The sequence below is a fragment of the Rutidosis leptorrhynchoides genome, chromosome 1 (genome assembly GCF_046630445.1).
Source record: "Rutidosis leptorrhynchoides isolate AG116_Rl617_1_P2 chromosome 1, CSIRO_AGI_Rlap_v1, whole genome shotgun sequence".
NCBI lineage: Eukaryota > Viridiplantae > Streptophyta > Magnoliopsida > Asterales > Asteraceae > Rutidosis > Rutidosis leptorrhynchoides.
This window is the reverse complement of record NC_092333.1, coordinates 29,386,005-29,412,661: the sequence shown is the minus strand read 5'-3', so window position 1 is coordinate 29,412,661 and position 26,657 is coordinate 29,386,005. Positions and strand designations below refer to the sequence as shown.

General features: G+C 36.1%; 2 protein-coding genes across 2 annotated transcripts in view; both read right to left on the bottom strand.

The window, feature by feature from the left end:
* LOC139853540 (uncharacterized) overlaps positions 1-24,316 on the bottom strand; it is a 45,780-nt gene extending 21,464 nt beyond the window's left edge. Inside the window, exons 1-2 of the mRNA XM_071842946.1 lie at positions 23,720-24,316; positions 20,986-21,627 (exon numbers count right to left, since the gene is read on the bottom strand). Of these exons, the coding sequence (XP_071699047.1) occupies positions 20,986-21,627; positions 23,720-24,316 (1,239 nt within the window). The remainder of the gene's footprint in view (positions 1-20,985; positions 21,628-23,719) is intronic.
* A 714-nt stretch (positions 24,317-25,030) lies between these two features.
* On the bottom strand, positions 25,031-26,140 carry LOC139853407 (uncharacterized). The gene has a single exon (XM_071842824.1). It carries the CDS (start codon positions 26,138-26,140, stop codon positions 25,031-25,033), a length of 1,110 nt encoding a protein of 369 aa, XP_071698925.1.
* Between the last annotated feature and the right edge of the window lie 517 nt (positions 26,141-26,657).

The window sequence follows — 26,657 nt, the reverse complement described above, 5'->3', positions numbered from 1 at the left end:
TGTTATGAACAGGTGAGCTGGTTGTAGAACACACAGCATCTTGATCATCAGCTGGTTCAGATGAGTGAGCAGCAACAGAAGGTTGCTGATCAATATCAGTAGAATCAGTACCAGCTTGTGATCTCTCAGAACCAGCAGACCTAGGCTCATAGTGTTTACTGTAGCAATAGTGTTTACTGTAGCAAATAGTGTTTACTGTAGCAAATAGTGTTTACTGTAGCAAAGTCGTTTTCACTGTAGCACTGTAGCAAAATACGGTTTCACTGTAGTAAATAGTGTTTTACTGTAGCAAATAGTGTTTTACTGTAGCAAATAGGGTTTTACTATAGGAAAGTCGTTTTTTACTTGTACATATATATATACATACATATAATTGTTCATGAATCGTCGAGAGCAATCAAAGGTAATTGTATATATGAAACAGTTCTAAAATTTTGAGACTCAATCTAACAGACTTTGTTTAGCGTGTTAAAATAATAAATCGTATAGAGAATTGGTTTAAATAAGTCAAAAATTTTCGGGTCATCACATTACCATACAACTCTGCATATCCAGATGGAAAAACCTGTTTTATTATATATGGCCCAGTCCATCGGGATCTAAGTTTACCAGGTGAAAACTTGAAACGTGATTGGAATACCAATACTTTATCCCCTTGTTCAAATTCTTTCTTTTTTAATCGTGCATCGTGCCATACTTTAGTTTTTTCTTTATATGTTTTAGAATTTTCGTAGGCTTGTAATCTTAATTCATCTAGTTCGTTAAGTTGTAATAACCTATTTTCTCCGGCTTGTACAAGGTCAGTATTACATTCTCTCATAGCCCAGTATGCCTTGTGTTCAACTTCAACAGGTAGATGACACGCTTTACCGTATACAAGTCTAAATGGTGTGGTACCTATTGGTGTTTTATACGCAGTCCTAAAAGCCCACAACGCGTCATCTAACTTGCGTTGCCAGATTTTAGGGTTGTTATTAACCGTCTTCTCAAGTATGCGTTTTAAGGCACGATTCGTGTTCTCCACTTGACCACTTGTTTGCGGGTGGTACGGAGTAGAGAAACGATGAGTTACGCCATACTTCTTCAACACCTTTTCAAGAAGGTTGTTGGTAAAATGTGTTCCTCGGTCGGATATGAGTGCTTTTGGGATTCCAAAGCGTGAGAAGAGATTTTTCAAGAAGTTTACCACCACCCTAGCATCATTTGTAGGCAAAGCTTTTGCTTCAGCCCACTTGGATACATAATCAACGGCTACTAGTATGTACTTGCACTTATGTGAACTTGGAAATGGTCCCATGAAATCTATTCCTCAAATGTCAAAGATTTCACAAACTTGGATGCCGGTTTGAGTCATCTCATCCTTTTTCGTGATGTTGCCCGTTCGTTGGCATGCATTACAAGTCCGAACCAAATTATGGGCATCTTTAAAGATCGTGGGCCAATAAAAGCCCGAATCAAGGATTTTTCTTGCAGTGTGTTTTGGTCCGAAATGACCGCCGGTTGGCCCTTGATGGCAATGCTCAAGAATTTGTTGAGCTTCTTGTCCGTACACACAACGGCGAATTATTTGATCTGCACCAACACGAAATAGGTCTGGGTATTCCCAGAAATATGACTTCAAATCTGTAAAGAATTTCTTCTTTTGCTGATAAGTAAGTCCTTTTTGTAGAATGTCTGAAGCAAGATAGTTTGCAAAATGGGCAAACCATGGGATTTCAGATTCTTTTTCAACCCTCATTAGAGATTCGTCAGGAAATGTATCTTTGATGATTGTATCATCAAGTTTATCTAATTCGGGGTTTTCAAGTCGGGATAAATGATCGGCAGCTAGATTCTCAGCTCCTTTCTTGTCACGTATCTTAATGTCAAATTCTTGAAGTAAAAGAACCCAACGTATGAGACGATGTTTTGCATCTAGTTTCGAGAATAGGTATCTAAGTGCCGAATGGTCCGTGTAAACAATGGTCTTGGACAACACCAAATATGACCGAAATTTATCGAATGCATAAACAACCGCTAGGAGTTCTTTTTCCGTGGTGGTATAATTAATTTGGGCTCCTGTTAGAGTTTTACTTGCATAATAAATCGGTAGAAAATGATTATCTTGACGTTGTCCTAAAACAGCACCTAAGGCATAATCGCTTGCGTCACACATTAGCTCAAATGGCATACTCCAATCTGGAGATACCATAATGGGAGCTTGTGTGAGTTTTGACTTAAGAATCGAGAATGCATTCTCGCAATTAGTGTCAAAGTCAAATGGAGCATCCTTTTCAAGAAGCTTGGTCAATGGGCGGGCGATTTTAGAAAAATCTTTGATAAATCGCCTATAGAATCCTGCGTGACCAAGAAAGCTTCTAATGGCTTTAACATTTGATGGTTTAGGTAGCTTAGAGATAACTTCAATTTTAGCTTTATCTACCTCTATTCCCGCACGAGATATTTTGTGACCAAGTACAATGCCCTCTTTCACCATGAAGTGGCATTTTTCCCAATTTAGGACCAAGTTTGCTTTCTCACATCGGATAAGCATACGTTCAAGGTTGAAAAGACACGATTCAAAGGAGTCTCCAAATACGAAAAAGTCATCCATGAAGACTTCCATACAATCCTCTACCATATCATCAAAGATTGCCATCATGCACCTTTGAAAGGTTCCGGGTGCATTGCATAAATACGGTTTTCACTGTAGCACTGTAGCAAAATACGGTTTCACTGTAGCAAATAGTGTTTTACTGTAGCAAATAGTGTTTTACTGTAGCAAATAGGGTTTTACTGTAGGAAAGTCGTTTTTTACTTGTACATATATATATATACATACATATAATTGTTCATGAATCGTCGAGAGTAATCAAAGGTAATTGTATATATGAAACAGTTCTAAAATTTTGAGACTCAATCTAACAGACTTGGTTTAGCGTGTTAAAATAATAAATCGTATAGAGAATTGGTTTAAATAAGTCAAAAATTTTCGGGTCATCACAGTACCTCCCCCTTAAAGAAAATTTCGTCCCGAAATTTTGAGTAGTACCTGTTTCATGAGCGATATCAGTGAACAAATGTGGATACTTTTGCTTCATCTGATCTTCACGTTCCCAAGTAAACTCGGGTCCTCGTCTTGCGTTCCAACGAACCCTAACTATCGGTATTTTGCTTTGTTTTAATTGTTTGACCTCACGGTCCATGATTTCAACAGGTTCTTCGATAAAATGGAGTTTATCATTGATTCGTATTTCGTCAAGAGGAATTACGACATCCTCTTCAGCTAAACATTTCTTCAAATTTGACACGTGAAATGTGTTGTGAACACTACTAAGTTCTTGCGGTAGCTTTAATCGATAAGCAACTGTTCCAATTCTTTCGGTGATTTCAAAGGGTCCTACGTACCTAGGACTTAGCTTTCCTCGTTTACCGAATCGTACAACGCCTTTCCAGGGTGACACTTTCAACATGACTTTGTCGCCCACTTGAAATTCTAGCGGTTTTCTTCTTACATCAGCATAACTCTTTTGGCGACTCATGGCCGTTTTCAATCGCTGTTGTATTTGAATGATCTTTTCGGTGGTTTCGTGAATAATTTCTGGTCCAGTAAGTTGTCTTTCTCCTACTTCACTCCAACATATAGGAGATCTGCACTTTCTACCGTAAAGTGCTTCAAATGGCGATGCGTTGATGCTCGTATGATAGCTGTTATTGTATGAAAATTCTGCTAACGGTAAGTGTCGATCCCAACTGGTTCCAAAGTCAATCACGCATGCCCGTAATATGTCTTCCAATGTTTGTATTGTTCTTTCACTTTGACCATCTGTCTGTGGGTGATAAGCGGTGCTCATATCTAATCGAGTTCCCAATGCTTTTTGTAATGACTGCCAGAAACGTGATGTGAATCGGGTGTCGCGATCAGATATGATAGAGATGGGTACACCATGCCTGGAAACTACTTTCTTCAAATATAGGCTTGCTAATTTCTCCATACTGTCTGTCTCCTTTATTGGTAGAAAGTGAGCTGATTTAGTTAGACGATCAACTATCACCCAAATAGTATCATGACTACTTGCAGTCCTTGGCAATTTCGTAATGAAATCCATAGTTATTCTTTCCCATTTCCACTGCGGAATTTCTGGTTGTTGCAGTAATCCTGACGGCTTTTGGTGCTCAGCTTTGACCTTTGCACACGTCAAACATTTGCTTACATAAGTAGCAATTTCTGTCTTCATATTAGGCCACCAATAAAACTTCTTGAGATCGTGGTACATTTTCCCGTTTCCTGGGTGAATTGAGTACCTCGTTTTGTGTGCTTCATCTAGTACTAGTTGCCTTAGATTACCATATTTTGGTACCCATATCCTATCAGCAAAATACAGGGTTCCATCGGCTTTTACCTCAAGCTGTTTTTCTAACCCTCTGCTCATTTCGCCTTTTTCATTTTCTTCTTTTAAAGCTTCTAACTGTGCTGCTTGAATTTGCTTTGTGAGATCGGTACGAATTGTAATATTCAAAGCTCGGACCCTAAGAGGTTTTACTCTTTCTTTTCGACTTAGGGCATCAGCTACAACATTAGCCTTTCCGGGGTGGTAACGGATTTCACAATCGTAATCGTTTAACAACTCTACCCAGCGACGTTGTCTCATATTGAGTTGTTTTTGATCAAAAATATGCTGAAGACTCTTATGGTCAGTGTACACTGTACACTTGGTGCCATATAGATAGTGTCTCCATATTTTGAGTGCAAAAACTACAGCTCTAAGTTCCAAATCGTGTGTTGTATAGTTCTTTTCATGAATTTTTAGTTGTCGTGAGGCATATGCGATAACTTTTGTGTGTTGCATTAATACACATCCTAAACCTTGGCGCAAAGCGTCACAATAGATCACGAAATCATCATTTTCTTCTGGTAATGACAAAATGGGTGCAGACGTTAACTTCTTCTTTAACAACTGGAATGAGGATTCCTGTTCCGTGGACCAATCATACTTCTTTCCCTTTTGAGTCAATGAAGTTAAGGGTTTGGCGATTCTAGAGAAATCTTGAATGAATCTTCGGTAGTAACCAGCAAGACCTAAGAATTGGCGGATTTGTGTTGGAGTCTTCGGTGTTTCCCATTTACTAATGGCTTCGATCTTGGCAGGGTCAACTTTAATTCCATGTTTACTGACAACATGTCCCAAAATTGTACTTCTTGTAACCAGAAATCACACTTCGAAAATTTTGCGTACAATTCTTCTTTCTTGAGTATCTCTAGTACCAGTCTTAAGTGTTGCTCATGTTCTTCCTTGTTCTTCGAGTAAATCAATATGTCGTCGATAAAAACAATGACAAATTTGTCTAAATACGGTCTACAGATGCGATTCATTAGATCCATGAATACTGCTGGAGCATTAGTCAATCCAAAAGGCATGACTAGAAATTCATAGTGACCGTAACGGGTTCTGAACGCGGTTTTAGGAACATCTTCTTCCTTCACTCTCAGCTGATGATATCCGGAGCGTAGATCAATCTTGGAATAAACACTTGATCCTTGCAATTGATCAAACAAATCATCAATCCTCGGTAATGGGTACCGATTCTTGATCGTTAATTTGTTTAATTCTCGGTAATCTATGCACATTCTCATAGATCCATCCTTCTTCTTGACGAACAGAATAGGAGCACCCCAAGGTGAAAAACTAGGACGAATAAATCCACGGTCCGATAATTCTTGCAACTGGTCTTGTAATTCTTGCATTTCTGAAGGTGCAAGTCTATATGGAGATTGGGCTACAGGTGCAGCTCCTGGTATGAGATCAATCTGGAATTCTACACATCTGTGTGGAGGTAGCCCAGGTAATTCTTCTGGAAATACTCCGGGATATTCTCTTATAATCGGCATGTCATTAATGCTTCTTTCTTCAGTATCGATCTTCTTTACATGTGCCAAAATAGCATAACAACCTTTTCTTATAAGTTTCTGGGCCTTCATACAGCTGATAAAGTTCAGCTTTGAGTTGCTCTTCTCCCCATAAATCATTAATGACGTTTCATCCTTACGAGGGATGCGAATTGCTTTCTCAGCGCAAACAACTTTCGCTCTTGTTTTGGACATCCAGTCCATGCCAACGATTACGTCAAAACTTCCTAATTCTACGGGTATCAAATCGATTTTGAAGGTTTCACCAGCGAGATTCATTTCGCAACCATGGCAAATTTTATCGGCTTTTATCAGTTTACCATTAGCTAATTCAATAGTATATTTATCGTCTAGAGGTAATGATGCACATTTTAGTTTAAAACTAAAGTCTTTACACATATAACTTCTATTAGCACCCGTATCAAACATAATAGAAGCTAGTTGATTATTAATGGTAAACGTACCCGTGACAAGATTAGGATCCTCACGTGCTTTACTGGCACTAACATTAAATGCCCTCCCACGTGCGGGTTCTTTGTTCTTCTCCTTATCAGGGCATTGATTTATAAAGTGACCAGACTTCCCGCATCCAAAAAATTTCTTGACATCGGTCAGTTTTGTCTTTACTTCAGAAACGGTGGCATAACAATCTTTCGCCACATGTCCTTTCTTGTTGCACTTATCACAGACCACTTGACAATAACCTGCATGATGTGTGTAACATCTTTTGCAGAACGGATGGGGTCCCTTATAGTTTGGACTTGCAGTTGCCCCATCTTGTTTACCTTTAAAAGTTTCTTGTTTCTTCAGGTGAGTACTTTTGCCCTTATAGTCTTCCCATTTCCTCTTTCCTTCAGTTGTCTTGACTTCGGTAATTGGTGCCTTAATCGAACTCTCTGTGATCTGGTCCATGAGTTGGTGTGCCATTGTCATGGCTTCCTGCATCGTATTTGGTTTGGACGATGTAACATTTCCTTTGATATTGATCGATAAACCGTCAATATACATTTCTATCTTTCGTTTCTCGTTTGGCACCAATTCTGGACACAACAAGGCTAGTTCCATGAAACGCTTTTCATAGTTATTGAGATTCGCACCGATAACCTTCAGATTACGTAACTCAGATTCCATTTTTCTGATCTCGTTTCGAGGACAGTACTCCTCGATTAGCATCTTTTTCAGTTCTTCCCAAGAGATATCATATGCCGTATCTATTCCTTCTGCTTTAGCATAATTGTTCCACCAAGTAAGTGCACCATCTTGCAACGTGCACGAAGCATACTTTGACTTGTCTCCGTTCGCACAATTACTGATTTTGAAAACGGACTCCATCTTTTCAAACCATCGGGTTAGACCGACTGGTCCCTCGGTTCCACTAAACGTCTGTGGTTTGCATCCTTGAAAAGTTTTGTATGAGCATCCGTTTCGTGAGTTTGTGTTTACGGCTGCTGCTTTGGCTGCTGCTTTGGCTGCTGCTTCGGCTGTTGCTTTTGCTGCTTCGGTTGCAGCAATTCTTTCATTCACACGTTTCTCGACTAGTTGCTCAAACTCAGCATCCGACATTTGAGACATGTTTCTTCAATAAACACAACAGATATAATTTAATCATATAGAATATTATAGGTAAAATGAGTTGTCAATAGTTAATCGTAGCATATTAATAATATGAACCAATTATTATAAAAGCCTTTTCTTCTTATTAGCATTTTATAATTATTTCTAGGGTATTACCTACCCGTTAAGTTCATACATAATAGCTAGTACAAGGAATTAACTACTAAAATCCTAATAATATTCCACTATAAAAAATTATAGCGAGTTACTACATTATTATGTAATAATAATAATAATAAGAAGTAGTAATAATACAAATAATCATTCCATGCATTTATTATTAATAAACCAAAATAATACAATACCATACAATACTGATATTTTACATATGCTTATTTTACATAACAAGATAGAGTAGCACACATAAGCAATAAAATAGCGCATGGAAGATTTATGGTTGCGAGGTCGTTCATTCAGAACTATCAGAAACTTCTTCCCATTTGGTTCTTTCTGCCAATTGTTTGTGTGCACATGGTCCGACAGACATTCTGGCAGTGTATTTTATTTTTAGTTGGGGTTTTGAGGTACCCGTTGCCTCAGTGGGTTTAATACAATAAGGGTGGTTACGGATCGAATGGTCCTGTTCTTTTTTAATAATTAAGGATATTTTATTATTGTGGTTGTTTTTATTATCTATAGCAAGTTGGAATTTCTCCTTAGTGATCTCTTTTATTTCATTAACGAAATCCTCCTCCTTACTGATCTCGTCTGATGACGAACTGTCTGAGTCATGTGTAGGAGAATATGATGACGAACTGCAAGAATATGTACCGGTGGTCATGAACTGAAATCTGCCAGGCGTAATCGGCACAACCCGCCCGTCGGCGGTATATCTGGACCAATGTCCATATTTGTTTAGAAATGGACGATCCTCTTTTACTCCAGGGATCATGGGTCCATGCCAACGATACTGTGGCTCCGGAAAACTAAAGCTGGGTGGAGATGGAACCTCCTCTGGGTTTACCGGGAGTTGAGATTCCCCGGCTAACACAATTTCTTCTTTAATAGGTATTGGAACGCCCTTTTCAGTTGTGGATAGAATAGATTCAGTGTCCAATTCCGAGTCGTACAAAATGATAGGATTAGAAGAAGTCATCTATCACATAATTGAAACAACAATTACGTTAGCATATAAATATATCACATATAATGTTTTTGACCAAATAATAAGCAAAAATCAGGAAAAACAGATATGGTCATAGTCCAGACTCACTAATGCATCCTAACAATTACCAGTTAAACACAATAATGTAATTTCTGGTTCCCTATGACCTCAAGCTCGGATACCAACTGTAACGACCCGTCAAAATCGCTATTGACGCGGCACGTTAATCATTGATTCCACAGTGAGGTTTTGACCTCTATATGATACGTTTTGATAAAATATTGCATTCATTAAAATAAGTGACTTTCTAAACATAGAAAGTTATAAACATGTGGGCGAGTGCTTAGGTATAAGCAAAACCCCGAAATACATAAGTCTTTAATTTACAGGTTGACATCACAGTCCAATTATTTATTACACAACGCAGTTTTATTTTGAATGCAATAAACTTTGTACAAAGCATGAGAGACTCCATGCAGGCAACAAGCACATCACAGCGGAAGCATTCTAAGGACCTGAGAATAAAACATCCTAAAAAGTCAACACGAATATTGGTGAGTTATAGGTTTAATTGCTCGAGTCATAAACATATATAAAGATAGACCACAAGATTTCATCAAAAGTTTATCAATAGATTCTACGTAACAGAGCACCCTGGTAATTAAACTTAATGCTATAGTGATAATTACCCCATTCGTTTTAATACACGCAAACCAACGTGTCTTAAACTCAAATAACATACGTCCGTTAAAAGGCTAGTGCTCTAGCTCGGACGGGGATGTCAAGCCCTATGGATCCATATACAATTATTCGCGCCCACCAGTCCATATCCTATGTACTGGCAGCTACTAGTTACCAAAGCTAAGGGATTTTCGTTTTAACTCAGTGTAGAATTTAGTATGTACTTGTGTCTTATCGCGTTTAAAATAAATTGCATATATTCTTAGCCCAAAAATATTTAAAGTATTTAAAAAGGGAGACTATAAACTCACAGTTCAATATTGAGACTCAATATTGTAGGCAAATTGCGTAGACGTAATGATGGTAGACGACTGTATGGTTGGCCTTGGATTCAAGAACAATACCCCGAACAATACCCAATATTTCCTTAGCTTAAAGTGGTTTAAAACCCGAATTAAAACACCCTCGAATATACTTTATTATTATTAAACTTAAATTTAAAATTATAATTATAATTTAAATATAAATTTTTATTACTGAAGAAAAAATATGTGATAATTCGTCGAGCAAAACAGGCGTATTTATATTACTTTTCCGTTTACTGTAGCTCATGCGATCGCATGATTTTTCAGTGTTTTTGCCATGCGATCGCATGGCCGCCTTTTCTGTTTTTGTTTGCTAGTCCGTCGACATCAAATAGTATTACTGTAGCAAATAGTGTTTTTACTGTAGCAAATAATCTGCTCAATCGGATGCTCCATTGTCCATTTGGTGTTATGAACAGGTGAGCTGGTTGTAGAACACACAGCATCTTGATCATCAGCTGGTTCAGATGAGTGAGCAGCAACAGAAGGTTGCTGATCAATATCAGTAGAATCAGTACCAGCTTGTGATCTCTCAGAACCAGCAGACCTAGGCTCATAGTGTACTGTAGCAATAGTGTTTACTGTAGCAAATAGTGTTTACTGTAGCAAAGTCGTTTTCACTGTAGCACTGTAGCAAAATACGGTTTCACTGTAGTAAATAGTGTTTACTGTAGCAAATAGTGTTTTACTGTAGCAAATAGTGTTTTACTGTAGCAAATAGGGTTTTACTGTAGGAAAGTCGTTTTTTACTTGTACATATATATATACATACATATAATTGTTCATGAATCATCGAGAGTAATCAAAGGTAATTGTATATATGAAACAGTTCTAAAATTTTGAGACTCAATCTAACAGACTTTGTTTAGCGTGTTAAAATAATAAATCGTATAGAGAATTGGTTTAAATAAGTCAAAAATTTTCGGGTCATCACATTACCATACAACTCTGCATATCCAGATGGAAAAACCTGTTTTATTATATATGGCCCAGTCCATCGGGATCTAAGTTTACCAGGTGAAAACTTGAAACGTGATTGGAATACCAATACTTTATCCCCTTGTTCAAATTCTTTCTTTTTTAATCGTGCATCGTGCCATACTTTAGTTTTTTCTTTATATGTTTTAGAATTTTTGTAGGCTTGTAATCTTAATTCATCTAGTTCGTTAAGTTGTAATAACCTATTTTCTCCGGCTTGTACAAGGTCAGTATTACATTCTCTCATAGCCCAGTATGCCTTGTGTTCAACTTCAACAGGTAGATGACACGCTTTACTGTATACAAGTCTAAATGGTGTGGTACCTATTGGTGTTTTATACGCAGTCCTAAAAGCCCACAACGCGTCATCTAACTTGCGTTGCCAGATTTTAGGGTTGTTATTAACCGTCTTCTCAAGTATGCGTTTTAAGGCACGATTCGTGTTCTCCACTTGACCACTTGTTTGCGGGTGGTACAGAGTAGAGAAACGATGAGTTACGCCATACTTCTTCAACACCTTTTCAAGAAGGTTGTTGGTAAAATGTGTTCCTCGGTCGGATATGAGTGCTTTTGGGATTCCAAAGCGTGAGAAGAGATTTTTCAAGAAGTTTACCACCACCCTAGCATCATTTGTAGGCAAAGCTTTTGGTTCAGCCCACTTGGATACATAATCAACGGCTACTAGTATGTACTTGCACTTACGTGAACTTGGAAATGGTCCCATGAAATCTATTCCCCAAATATCAAAGATTTCACAAACTTGGATGCCGGTTTGAGTCATCTCATCCTTTTTCGTGATGTTGCCCGTTCGTTGGCATGCATTACAAGTCCGAACGAAATTATGGGCATCTTTAAAGATCGTGGGCCAATAAAAGCCCGAATCAAGGATTTTTCTTGCAGTGTGGTTTGGTCCGAAATGACCGCCGGTTGGCCCTTGATGGCAATGCTCAAGAATTTGTTGAGCTTCTTGTCCGTACACACAACGGCGAATTATTTGATCCGCACCAACACGAAATAGGTCTGGGTATTCCCAGAAATATGACTTCAAATCTGCAAAGAATTTCTTCTTTTGCTGATAAGTAAGTCCTTTTTGTAGAATGTCTGAAGCAAGATAGTTTGCAAAATGGGCAAACCATGGGATTTCAGATTCTTTTTCAACCCTCATTAGAGATTCGTCAGGAAATGTATCTTTGATGATTGTATCATCAAGTTTATCTAATTCGGAGTTTTCAAGTCGGGATAAATGATCGGCAGCTAGATTCTCAGCTCCTTTCTTGTCACGTATCTCAATGTCAAATTCTTGAAGTAAAAGAACCCAACGTATGAGACGATGTTTTACATCTAGTTTCGAGAATAGGTATCTAAGTGCCGAATGGTCCGTGTAAACAATGGTCTTGGACAACACCAAATATGACCGAAATTTATCGAATGCATAAACAACCGCTAGGAGTTCTTTTTCCGTGGTGGTATAATTAATTTGGGCTCCTGTTAGAGTTTTGCTTGCATAATAAATCGGTAGAAAATGATTATCTTGACGTTGTCCTAAAACAGCACCTAAGGCATAATCGCTTGCGTCACACATTAGCTCAAATGGCATACTCCAATCTTGAGATACCATAATGGGAGCTTGTGTGAGTTTTGACTTAAGAATCGAGAATGCATTCTCTCAATTAGTGTCAAAGTCAAATGGAGCATCCTTTTCAAGAAGCTTGGTCAATGGGCGGGCGATTTTAGAAAAATCTTTGATAAATCGCCTATAGAATCCTGCGTGACCAAGAAAGCTTCTAATGGCTTTAACATTTGATGGTTTAGGTAGCTTAGAGATAACTTCAATTTTAGCTTTATCTACCTCTATTCCCGCACGAGATATTTTGTGACCAAGTACAATGCCCTCTTTCACCATGAAGTAGCATTTTTCCCAATTTAGGACCAAGTTTGCTTTCTCACATCGGATAAGCATACGTTCAAGGTTGAAAAGACACGATTCAAAGGAGTCTCCAAATACGAAAAAGTCATCCATGAAGACTTCCATCAAATCCTCTACCATATCATCAAAGATTGCCATCATGCACCTTTGAAAGGTTCCGGGTGCATTGCATAAACCAAACGGCATGCGGCGATAGGCAAAGGTACCGAAAGGACAAGTGAATGTGGTCTTTTCTTGGTCATTGGGATCAATTGGAATTTGGAAGTAACCGGAGAAACCGTCTAGAAAGCAATAATATTCTTTTCCCGCTAATCGTTTAAGCATTTGATCAATAAAAGGTAACGGGAAATGATCCTTTCTAGTGGCATCATTTAGACGCCTGTAATCAATACAGACTCTCCAGCCGATAACTGTTCTAGTTGGGACGAGTTCGTCCTTTTCATTTAATATAACGGTTGTACCCCCCTTTTTAGGTACTACTTGTACTGGACTAACCCATGGACTATCGGAGATGGGGTAGATTAACCCGGCGTCAAGAAGCTTGACGACCTCCTTTTTAACAACCTCTTTCATGTTGGGATTTAGCCTGCGTTGTCTTTGTACTACGGGTTTGTAGTCATTCTCAAGGAGAATTTTATGTGTACAATAAGACGGGTTTATTCCCGGAATGTCGGTTGTTTTCCAGGCTATAGCCTTTTTATGGGTTTTTAATACAGAAATTAGCTTATCCTTCTCATTATCTGAAAGATGTGAAGCAATAATTACTGGTAATTGAGATGTACCTTCGAGATAAGCATACTCCAAGTGTTTGGGTAGCTCTTTAAGCTCTAGTACGGGTGGTTCTTCTAAAGAATTTTTTATACGAAATCTATCTTCATTTTTGATTTCCTCAAACGATTCCTCTTCCTTGGGAATTTCTTCTATTATGGTCTCGTCATCCGTGACCACCTTCATCAACTCATCAAAATCTTTATCAATATTGAAGTATTCATTCTCACTTACCGGGGCTAACCCCGGGATATCAATTTCAAGTAGCTCCTTCAATTCATTCTCGACATAAAGATCTATAACATCAATTTGAAAACAAGAGTCATCGGTAGAAGTGGGTCTTTTCATGGCTTTGTCAATGTGACAAATTATTCTCTCGTTTCCCACACCTAGACTCAATTGTTCTTTTTGGACATTAATGATAGCATCTGCAGTGTTTAGGAAAGGACGTCCTAAAATGATAGGAACTTTTGTGTCCTCTTGCATTTCTAGAATAACAAAGTCGACGGGAAAGATAAGTGAGCCAACTTTTACAAGTATATCCTCGGCTATACCTATGGGAGTATCAAATGATTGGTTTGCTAATCGAATACCCATCCGGGTTGGTTTTAAGTCTCCTAAGTCAAGTTTTAAATATAATGAGTAAGGCATTAGGTTAACACTTGCACCTAGGTCGGCTAGTGCATCGTACACCACCGAATCACCCATTATACATGGTATGATAAAACTACCAGGGTCTCCTAATTTTGGAGGTACATTTTGTTTCTTAAAGATGGCCGAACATTCCTCATGAAGGAATGTGGCAGAAACATCGTGGTATTTACCCTTCGAGGATATGAGATCCTTTAAAAACTTCCCATAATTGGGCATATCCCTAAGAACCTCCGCGAGTGGCATGTTAATGCTAATTTTCTTAATCATGTCCGCAAATTTCTCATATCGCCTCGCGAGTCTGTCTTTCTTTAATGCTTTTGGGTATGGAATAGGTTCCTTATGCACCTTTACTGTTGGTTCTTCACTTTTCTTTGGTATGACCTCAGGTGGATCATCTTTCTCTTGTTCTTTGTCAACTTGCTCATTTTCATCAACCGGTATTTGTAAAACAGAAGGACATAAAGGAACTTCTGGGGACTTAAGAGTCTCCGGTTTAGTAGTTAAACCACTTCTAGTAGTTATAGCATTTACATGCTCGTTCCTTGTTTGGGGGTTGTTGGGATTCACTTGAGTATTTGAGGGGAGAATACCTGGTGGTCTCTCTGATAGTAACTGTGATATCCTTCCAACATCCCTTTCTAAGTTTTGTATTGTGGCTTGTTGATTTCGGATTTGCTGAGTTTGGAGCTCTGCATTTTGCTCGTGCTTAACCATAAAATCTCTTAAGAGATCTTCTAAACCAGATTTCCTCTCAGGTTGAGGTTGCCTAATTGCTAATGGTTGTGGTTGCATAAGTGCTAGTGGTTGTGGTTGATTGTGTTGGAAATTATTTTGATAATTTCGTTGAGGTTGATTTCGGTTATTATAACCTGGTGGCGGATTTCTTTGATTTTGATTTGGGAAATTCCGGTTATTTTGGTAACCTGGATTTCCTCCTTGATAGTTATTATTATTTTGATAGTTATTATTATTTGATCCTGAAGGTCCTCCTACTTGATAGCTGTTTATAGGAGGATATTTTCGGTTGTTTGCTTCTATAGCTGGAAAATCACTGAAGTTCATTTCACCTTTTCGTAAGTAACCTAAGAAATTTGCTTGCTCTTCCATTGTACTTTGATCACAATCTCTAGTAAGATGGGGACCTTGGCATAGTTCACATCCTACTCTGATAGCATGCATTTCCTTGGTTACTTTCTCGATTTGCCTTGCTTGATTTGCTATTTGAACTTTTAAAGAAGCAATTTCATCATTGCTTTCAATACTAGAAACATTTGATGATCTAGAGAATTCTATTTCTTGATGCCAATTATGGGAATGGGAAGCTAAATCAGCAATGATTGTGTGGGCGTCTTCAGGTGTTTTCTTCATGACCGAACCTCCGGCTGCAACATCTATATCTTTTCTAGTAGCTATATTTACTCCTTTATAAAATACACAAACTTTTTGAAATGTACTCAACCCGTGTTGAGGACATATTCGAAGCATTTTATTGAATCGGGTCCAAGCTTCATAAAGAGTTTCATTAGGCTTTTGTTTAAAGTGATTTATATCACTTTGCAATTTTGCTGCTTTTGAAGCAGGAAAGAATTCTGACAAAAATTTGTCCATCATATCATTCTAGTCTTCAATATAACCTTCTGGTAATGAGTCTAGCAAATCTCTAGCTTCATCCTTTAATGACCATGGAAAGATTTTTAAACATGCGACATCATCGGTGACATCCTTAATTTTGAATAGTTTGCAAATGCTTACAAACTTACGAAGATGCTCGTTAGCATCCTCATTTGGAGCTCCACCGAATTGGCATGTATTAGTTACCATGTGTAAAAATTGACCTTTTATTTCAAAGCCATCAGTCATCGTGGGTTGGATGATTGCGTGGCCTTGACCTTTCCTTGTTGCCTTCATTAATGCTTCCATCGTTAAATTTGTATCAGCCATTTCTTCTTCTTCTTTAATAATCGGCTCTATGATTGGTTGAATAATTGGTTCAGAGTCGGATTCTAAGGAAAGTGACTCTAAATTCTTAGCAAGAGATTCTACTTCTTGGGCTCTTAAGCGTTCGTGGAATTTTCTTTCGGGTTCAGGATGTGAAGGAGTTAATCCAGCGTTGGAGGAACGTAAGTTCATACATTAATTTCTATTATGAAATCACAACACTGAAGGTTTATCTAGGGTTACCTATTTGTTTCTCTCTCTTTTTTTTAGTGTTTTTTCGGTGTTTTAAAATTACTAGTACTTCCTATTTCTTTTTGTTGTTTTTGTCCTTTATTAATTCTTTGAGGTTCCGGATTAAGTTTAACGAGTTTAGGATTGAACGGATCATACAATTTGGGAAATTGTACAAAGAACTAAAGGATTTATTCAAAAACTTTGAACTTTCTTGGAAATGAATTTCCTTGAAAGGATCGAATAACATAAAAACAATGATAAAAACCTTTAAACAAACAGATTATCCTTCTGATTTTGCCCACGTTTCGAATAGCCAAAAGATGCAGCAGAGGGGCAGGATCCTTCTAAGACCAATAAAATTGGTGATCCAACAACCCGGTCCACGTACAAATCCAACTATTACTACGAACCAGAAAAATTATCTATTTATTTAACTGCCAACTCCCCGGCAGCGGCGCCAAAAAGTTGATGAGGGTGAAACGTAACCTTTATTTTGAACGGATCTGAGTTGTTTTGTTACACGAACTGATTTATTGTATATGTGGTATTTTATTGAATTTAGGTTGATTTCACACATATATAGGCAACTAGTCCTATCCGTGTAGTTTAGTTTGTCGGTAAATCCGATTCGTTCCACAGGGAGATGGAGTGTTTAATGGTTTTTAATAGTCTTTGATGTCAAACTTAATTAAAGGGGGTTTGGGATTAGGAATTTATAATATAACAGTAATAGAAAATAACCTAACTAATTTCATAAATAAAATTACAAGATTACAATAATTAACTTAAAAAGGAACTAAATGAGATTATACTAATTAGGATGCGAATATTTTATTACTAAAGGGTAATTAGTAAAATAGTAACTTTTAATAAAACTATATGTTTAGAATTTTGTTTTGAGCAATTATAATATAAACTTATTTAAATTAACTAAATGACATGTTTAATAAAATTACTACAAGTTAAAAGGAATTAAATTAATTATGTAATTATAAACTAATTATAAATTATAAACTTATAATAATTAATACTAATTATTAGGATTAAAACATGTATTTAAGTTATTTTAAAATAACTAATACTAATTATATAGTAATAACCTAAATATAAATAATTAAATAACTAAAACCCTAATTTTTAACCTAGCTGGTACTGTAGCCGGATTACTGTCTACGCGTTTCGCGTATTTATACGCGTATCGCGTATATCTTAAACCTTACACGAATTGTGTAGATCTGATCGTACAGTTTGATAAACAGGCGTACGCGTTTCGTGTAATCATACACGTTTCGCGTATGACTTATACGATGTGACAAACAGTCTGGTACGAATTTTAAGTATTTTTATGTAATCTTTTATATTTTATAATAATAATTCGTAAATAATAATAATAATACTTTTATAATAAATATAAATGGGATAAATGGGAGTGTTTACTTAAATGTGTCACCCCTAGGTCCATGGATTGTTTTAAGTTTACGCCCTATTTAAAATGTTTTAGTAATAAACTTTATATTTTTCTTTCGAATAAATACAAGGTTACGACTAACTAAAATAAATCTAATTTTCATCGGATTCTATTTAGATAGCTACTATTCCCTAAGTATTTAAATTGAGACCTAGCCTAGTTTTGACTTTCGCCAATACCCAAATCGTAACGGTTTCCCTTTTTACAATTTCACTATCATATAATTATTGATATTACCCAAACCACCGAAGTTTATTTCTAAATTGGTGTTAATAACTTATCCATAAATTCGTCTAGATCATTTTTAATGTTGAAGCTTAATTTATGTAAATAAAAACAACTTTCGTTATTTAAATTTAATAAATTAAGTGGCAAGGGTTAAATACCTAATTACATAATAATGGTTCTTTTAACTAGGCTCAATATTAAAAATACTAAAGTTACATTTTAACTTTTACAAATGATAACAATCCATTTCACTAGGGGCTCTACATCTAAGCAAACACTATGGAAATTTAGCTATTCATTACACTAAGGTAAACATAAAAATATAAATATGCAAACATAATAACAATGATAATTTTAATAGAGTAAACTTACTAAAAATTCTTCACTTTCATTAACTTCAAACGGTAGAAAATTACAATAATAACACCCTTTTCACGCGTACAATAATACCCTTAATCACGAACAATACACCCTTAATATTTGAAACTACCCTAAATATTTGAACTTGAAACTAATTTTACAGAATGATATTAACTTGTGTATAGTAATTGTTGTATGTAATATATTCTGTCTTGTACTAAAAATGTGTCTGATTGTACTCCGTATTTATCATTGATCTTGAAGTAGTAGGTGACCTTTATTTTGTTAATGCCCTTTACTTTCTGCAGCACTTGAGAAAAAGAATTGATTTTTAACACCAAAAGCAGCCGCCCCATTTCAGTTTCATGATTAATTCGGCCTAACATTACGTGTTTCGTGTAGACTCACACGATTCGCGTAAGAGTAAATGGCAGTTTTCATATTTTTATTTTCTCGTTTGTTCTTTGTTGACCTCGTATCGATATATATTGACTTGGGACTTTCTATTTGAACTCTTTTTCTTCGATCATCTTGTACTTTTATTCGAATAAACGTTTCTTGATATAAATTTGGTTAAAACCCCTCGTTTTATCGTCGTTTCTTCAAACAGCAAGCTCTTGTCCGCTTTTGTCGTTTTTCTTGAATATTATACATTGAATGTCTTTGTAAATGATAAAAGCTGATGAAATATAACTGATATTGCGTCGAATAATATGTATGTTTAGAGCAATATCATAACCTTATTCATAATCTTATTCAATTCATATTCATATAGCTATCTTATTTTGTGGTATAAAATTTTAACAACAAGAACATAGTTTGAATGATTTCAAACTTGTTCGCAAACTAAATCGATCCTTCTAACTTGACTTTTAAAACACTTCAAGACCTGTAATATATCATAATGATATGCTAACTTAACAAGATATAACTTGGTTTTACAAAGAACACCTTAAAAACTGAATCTACGTCGTCGGAGTGCGACCGGGGGCTGTTTTGGGTTGGATAATTAAAAACCATCTTAAGCTTTGAATTGGAAGTTCATGTTCTAGAAAAATGATATTTCTTATGAATATGTTAACACATAAAAATTTCATGGTTTAACTTAAAGTGTAAGTATTTTTAGAAAAATGATCATTAAATGTTGTTTTTATGATGGAAAATGATCACCTTCATAAGTTTCACCAAAGTTTGACCTATAACCTGTGATTTCGAATACAACCTAAGGTATTTTCAGTTCATATTCTTAAAATTTGACTCGATCCAAGGAAGTGGCAAGTTGAACCAACAAAAACGGAGTTGTAATGAAGAAACTACGACTAAAACAAGATCGGGTATCCGAAGCTAGTTTAGCTACGAAAATATTTGGAGAAAAATTAAATTAATCATATATTTCTAATTAATATGATATTTCATATATATTTAGTTATGATTTGATTTTATATATTTCAGGACCACCCGTAAACAACACGAGAAGATTAATCATAAGACCTCATGATTGTACGCAACACGTCATTTGACAACACGGTACTTTATGTACGCAACACGTCACTTGACAACATGGTACCATGGGTCGAGATTAATTCTAATCAATACGAATACGATGGGGTCTTTATTTATTTTATTTAAGCAACTAATTGTGGACCACTAACATCGGACTGCTAACTACGGACTAAGAAAATATTAAAAGTATTAAAAGTATATATATATATATATGTAACGATTACTTGAAAAGAAAATATGTTGATATATTATATATATGGTTAGGTTTGTGATATCAATCGGAGACCAAGTCGTGTTTATTACCTTCAAGGCAAAACGTGAGTATATAGTCCCACTTTTAAACTCTAAATATTTCGGGATGAGAATACATGCATTTTATGATTTACGTTATGGACACAAGTGATTAAAAATATATATTCTACGTTGAGTTGTACCACTGACATACTTCCCTGTAACTTGGTAACTATTATTTACATGAGGTATTGTAAACGCGAATCCTGTTGATAGATCTATCGGGCCTGACAACCCCAACCAGACTGGACGACCAGTATTCAACGGTTGCACAGTACTTCATTTCGGTAACTACACTTGGTACGGTGTAGTAAGATTTCATAATAAAGGGAATATGCGACGTTGATTAAATGTTAAGTATGGTTATCAAGTGCTCAACAACTTAGAATATTTTTATTAAAACGTTTATATATGAAATCTTGTGGTCTATATTTATAACGCTGCCGGCATTAAACCTATATCTCACCAACTTTATGTTGACGTTTTAAGCATGTTTATTCTCAGGTGATAACTAAAAGCTTCAGCTGCAACATGTTGAATTTAAGCAAGATCTTGAGTATGCATATTTGTGTCAAAAATAAAACTGCATATCGGAGGATTTGTAATGTAAAATATGTTGGAGGTCGTATTGTTATTATCACATGTAAAGTTTGTAAGTCTAAGATTATCGCTAAACGATAATCATTATTAAGTTGTTTAAACCTTGTATTTGTAATAAAAGCTATGGTTTGTATTGTAAAAACGAATGCAGTTTTTGAAAAATGTCGCATATAGAGGTCAATACCTCGCGATGAAATCATATGTTATTGTATTCGTCCTTATGGTTAAGGTCGGGTTATGACAATCGAAGAAGACGTGGTCCTGAGATTTTACGCGATGAGAACACACTGGACACATAATATCATTAATCTCCAAACCTCGACTCGATAAGTTTAATCTAGTAGGCAATCGATCCACCCCGACACGCCATAATAAGATGTTAACCTTACGAGGAATAATTTTATACCACCTCGTAGAAGGCGACAAAGAAGGTAAAATTAAGTTATAAACTTTAGCTCTCGTATCATGAATAGAAAAACACCCATCCGATGCAAGCGACCAAGACCACGAGTCTTCAATATTTGACAACTGCACCGAAGCTAACTCTGCTAGCATGGAACTAAACAGAGTCTCGTTTCGACTTCCCAACTCACGCAACCAACTCCAAACCCAAGAACCATTTACCAGCTTATCCGCTAACGTACAATCAATATTAGAATCTAAGTGAGCGAGTCTATTATATCTCGAGAACAAAGGCCCTTCACCAATCCAATGATCCTTCCAAAATTTAATCGAGATACCATTCCCGACTCTCCTTCTCAAGGAGTTCAAAGGAATAATGTCTTTCTTGTCCATCTCTTTTATCAACTTTACAACATTTGACCAAGTGCTAGAACCATTAACATTAGAACCAAAAACCCCTCCATCAGTGCCATGAATGGCAGAAACAACCGAACTCCACAAAGAGTTTGGACAAACATGAAGCCTCCACCTCCACTTTTGAATTAAGGCAATATTTAAAGCTTTTATACTCCCCACGTTTAAACCTCCTTTAACCATAGACGACATCACATTAGACCATTTAATCTACACCATTTTCCTCGTGACACCATCACTTCCCAAAAAAGAAGAAGCCCGAATAGCTTCTAACTTGCTTAAAACACTTTCCGGACATTTAAATATAGATATTGATAAATAGTATATGTGATAATGCTAAAAACGAACATATATTTCATAGCATTATTCCTCAAGAAAGACAAGCTTTTAGTTGCAATTGTTCTATTTACAAGTGATATTCGTTTAAATAATAAAAGGTGAAGACAAAAGACAGATTCGACGAATTGAAGACGCAAACGACCAAAAAGCTCAAAAGAACAAAAGACAATCAAAAAGGTTCCAATTATTGATAAGAAACGTCTCGAAATTACAGAAGTACAAGATTCAAAACGCAAAGTACAAGATATTAAATTGTACGCGAGGACGTTCGAAAATCCGGAACCGGGACTAGAGTCGACTCTTAACGCTCGACGCAACGGACTAAAAATTACAAGTTAACTATGTATATAAATATAATATAATATATAATTAATTATATTAATTATATATATATTATATATATATATTAAAAACCGTCGGCAGCAAGAAACTCCAAGGGTGTGAGCTGTAAATATATCTCCGCGACTCGCGGAGTTTGAAGGGCATTTTGCCGCGAGTCGCGGAGCCCCAAAAATCAAGTCTGGCTATAAAGCAAACCGAATTCTGATCAAATTTCATATCTTATTTCTCTATCTCTCTCAATATATACGATATATATATATATATATATAATTTATATTTTAATTTTAATTTTAATTCTAATAATAAGGGTATGTTAGCGAATGTTGTAAGGGTGTAAGTCGAAATTCTGTCCGTGTAACGCTACGCTATTTTTAATCATTGTAAGTTATGTTCAACCTTTTTACATTAATGTCTCGTAGCTAAGTTATTATTATGCTTATTTAAAACGAAGTAATCATGATGTTGGGCTAATTACTAAAATTGGGTAATTGGGCTTTGTACCATAATTGGGGTTTGGATAAAAGAACGACACTTGTGGAAACTAGACTATGGGCTATTAATGGGCTTTATATTTGTTTAACTAAATGAAAGTTTGTTAATGTTAATATAAAGATTTACAATTGGGCGTCCCTATAAATTATCATATACACTCGATCGGACACGATGGGCGGGGTATTTATATGTACGAATAATCGTTCATTTAACCGGACACGGGAATGGATTAATAGCCACTAGAATAATTAAAACAGGGGTGAAATTACATTCAAGGGTAATTGGTGTAATTGTTAACAAAGTAGTAAAACCTTGGTTTACACGCAGTCGATAACCTGGTGTATTCATTAAACAAAGTATTAAAACCTTGTTACAATTCGAATCCCCAATTAGTTGGAATATTTATCTTCGGGTATAATAATAATTTGACAAGGACACTTGCAATTTATATTTATGACTGATGGACTGTTATGGACAAAAACCAGACGGACATATTGAATAATCCAGGACAAAGGACAATTAACCCATGGGCATAAAACTAAAATCAACACGTCAAACATCATGATTACGGAAGTTTAAATAAGCATAATTCTTTTATTTCATATTTAATTTCCTTTATTTTATATTTAATTGCACTTCTAATTATCGCATTTTTATTTATTGTTATTTAATCGCACTTTTAATTATCGTACTTTTTAATTATCGCAAGTTTATTTTATCGTACTTTTATTATTCGCAATTTCATTATCGTTATTTACTTTACGCTTTAATTTAAGTCTTGTATTTATTTTATATTTTACATTAGGTTTTAACTGCGACTAAAGTTTTAAAATCGACAAACCGGTCATTAAACGGTAAAAACCCCCTTTATAATAATAATATTACTTATATATATATTTGTATTTTTATAAAAGTAAACTAATATAGCGTTGAGCTTTGTTTAAAGATTTCCCTGTGGAACGAACCGGACTTACTAAAAACTACACTACTGTACGATTAGGTACACTGCCTATAAGTGTTGTAGCAAGGTTTAAGTATATCCATTCTATAAATAAATAAATATCTTGTGTAAAATTGTATCGTATTTAATAGTGTTTTCCTAGTAAAATAATAACTATTTTATATACACCTCGCTTCGCATCAATATGCCAAGACTTCCAAAAACCGATTTCACCAAAGTTAATCTCCCTCCAATAGAAAGAAGATTAACTTTCCAAGACGACAATCTTTTTTTAAAACGCTCAATCAAAATGTCCCAGTTCTTAATCGAATTCATATTACGACCTACAAGTAAACCTAGATAAGAAAAGAGAGAATTACCCGGACGACAACCTGCACATCTAGCCATGAAATCCACCTCTTCGACCGAAGTACTTACACCATGAACCTCAAATTTCGCAACGTTCAACTTTAAACCTGAAGCTGCAAAGAAAATATGAAACACACGTAGGATATTTTCCATGTCTGAAATGTTCCAATCGGTAGTAATGATAACGTCGTCCGCATAAAACAAATGGGATATATTCACCTCCCCATTACCCAGCACCGTTCCCCGAATCAAATTTGCTTCAATCGCGTTCTTTAGAAGAATGTTTAGCCCCTCCATAACAATAATGAACAAAAATGGGCTCAATGGGTCTCCTTGTCTTAGACCCCGCTTTATAGGAAACTCATAAGACGGGCTTCCGTTAACAAGAACCGAAGATCTCGAGGACTTAAGACACATCATAATTCATTCACGCCAAACGCAACCAAAACCCAGAACCTCGAGCATATAATCAAGGAATTTCCAACTCACGGTGTCATACACTTTCTCGAAATCAACTTTAAAAATCAATAACTTCTTCTTACGTTTCTTATACCATGTCATGATCTCATTAAGCATCAATGGGCCATCCAGAATCTGTCTACCCGCAATGAACGCAGATTGCTCCGGACTTATCACCTTGTCCACCACACTAGCTAGACGAGTCGCCAAAATCTTAGCAATGATTTTATATTGCAAGCCAACTAAAGAAATGGGCCTATAATCTTTAATTCCTATAGGGTTATCAATCTTAGGAATTAAAGTAATAAACGTCGACCCTACCCCGTTAGGCAAAACTCGATCAGAAAAAGCTTTTTGAACAGCTCTACAAACATCCTCGTGCAACAAGACCCAATGCATTTTGAGAAACTGAAAAGTGTACCCGTCCGGACCCGGAGCCTTATCACTACCGCACGACCACACCGCACTTTTAATCTCTTCATTAGAAACCACATCTTCAATCTTAGAATTATCTTCCATACTCAATCTTCTATTTGCAACTAAAGTTGGAATCTCCTGATCAGTATCATGTTCTTGGAATTTTAACTTATAAAACTTCTAAAACTCCCTTTTAATTCGAATAGGACATGTGATCCATGTACCATTCACCGAAATACCATTCACCGACTGGTATCATCTCTTATTTTTCAAAATAGCATGGAAGAATTTTGAATTTTCATCCCCTTCTACGTCCCATTTAATCCTTGCTTTTTGGCGAATATCCGACTCCTCCATTCTCCCAATCTCATTAATTTCATTTATAATGTTTGTCCTCTCGTCTAACTCCTCAAGAGAGGCACAATTGTTGTCCATCAACACCTCAATAACATTCAACCTAGCTTTTAACCCCACATGCCTTGAAGATTCAACGGCCCTTCTTACTTTAATCCATACCTTAAGTTTGGATTTAAGATACCTTAACTTATTCACAAAATCAACGTCTCTAATTTCTTCAGACTTCCAAGTCGAATCAACAAAAGAATTAAAACCTTCCCGATTCATCCACGAAGAAAAAACTTTGAAAGGAATGGGACCGAAGTCACTTTGATCCACATACAATAGTAGAGGAACATGATCAGACCAGGCTCGGTTTAACGCAATCATCTTCACATCCGGAAAAAATTCCAACATATTTTGAGACACAAACATCCGATCAATACGACTCATTTTAGAACCACTTTTGTTCATCCATGTATATCGTCTACCACTCATAGCCATATCATGTACATTTGCTTCTCTAATGAACTCATTAAAAGCAGCAGCAGCACCTTCATTAAAAATACATCCAAAACGATCGTCTTCGCATCGAACCTCGTTAAAGTCACCCATAAAAATGTAAGCACCCACATTGTCATTCATAAAATTAGATAACCGATTCCACAACACCTGCTTATCGCCCAAAGATAACGGACTGTAAATATTAACAAGGTACATATCATCCTCTATATTAGTCCATTTTCCTTTTACAATAATGAACCAATCATCACACCAAATTTGTAGTTTACGAAAAATTGACGGGTCCCATATCGAAATCAACCCACCGGATCTTCCTCTAGCTAACGAAACAGCATAGTCAAAATTAGGATTGCCCCACATTGTATTTAATCGGAATAACTCCAACCTTGACATCTTAGATTCTTGAATCCCGACAAATTGCACCTTATTTTTAACACACAATTCCTTAACCCAAAGTTGTTTACGCCTTTTCTTACAACCTCTTATGTTAAGAGATAGCACAATCATTGATCCACTATGTTCACACCAATTCTATCAATGAGCTTCTCAAAACAATTACTATACCCTGTAACATCACAACCCAATTTTTCTCCCACAGCAATTAAATTATCCAATTCATTTAGAATAGAGATACCTCTAATATGTTTGTGAGAGTCACTAACATGCGATTCATAAGAGCCATTTTTATTAGACTTGACCGACTTACTTGTACTGCCAATCTTTTCCTTCTGACCAACCGATCCTTCCAGCTTAGAATGGCTGTGTTCCTTATTATTCTCTTGCATATTATTCGCATCATTACCATTAGAATCTTCTTGTTCGACCTCCTGTTCCCACACATCATTAACATTTTCCTCAATATTTTCCTTTTCTTCCTCCTGAATATTTTCCTTTTCATCCACCACCTCCACATTTTCCTTAGGAACTTCCTCATTTGCCTCTTTCTCTGACATATCATCCAATTCTTCATCGATGCTCGAGACTTCCTTTTCCTCCTCATCCATGTTATCCAAATCAACATTCC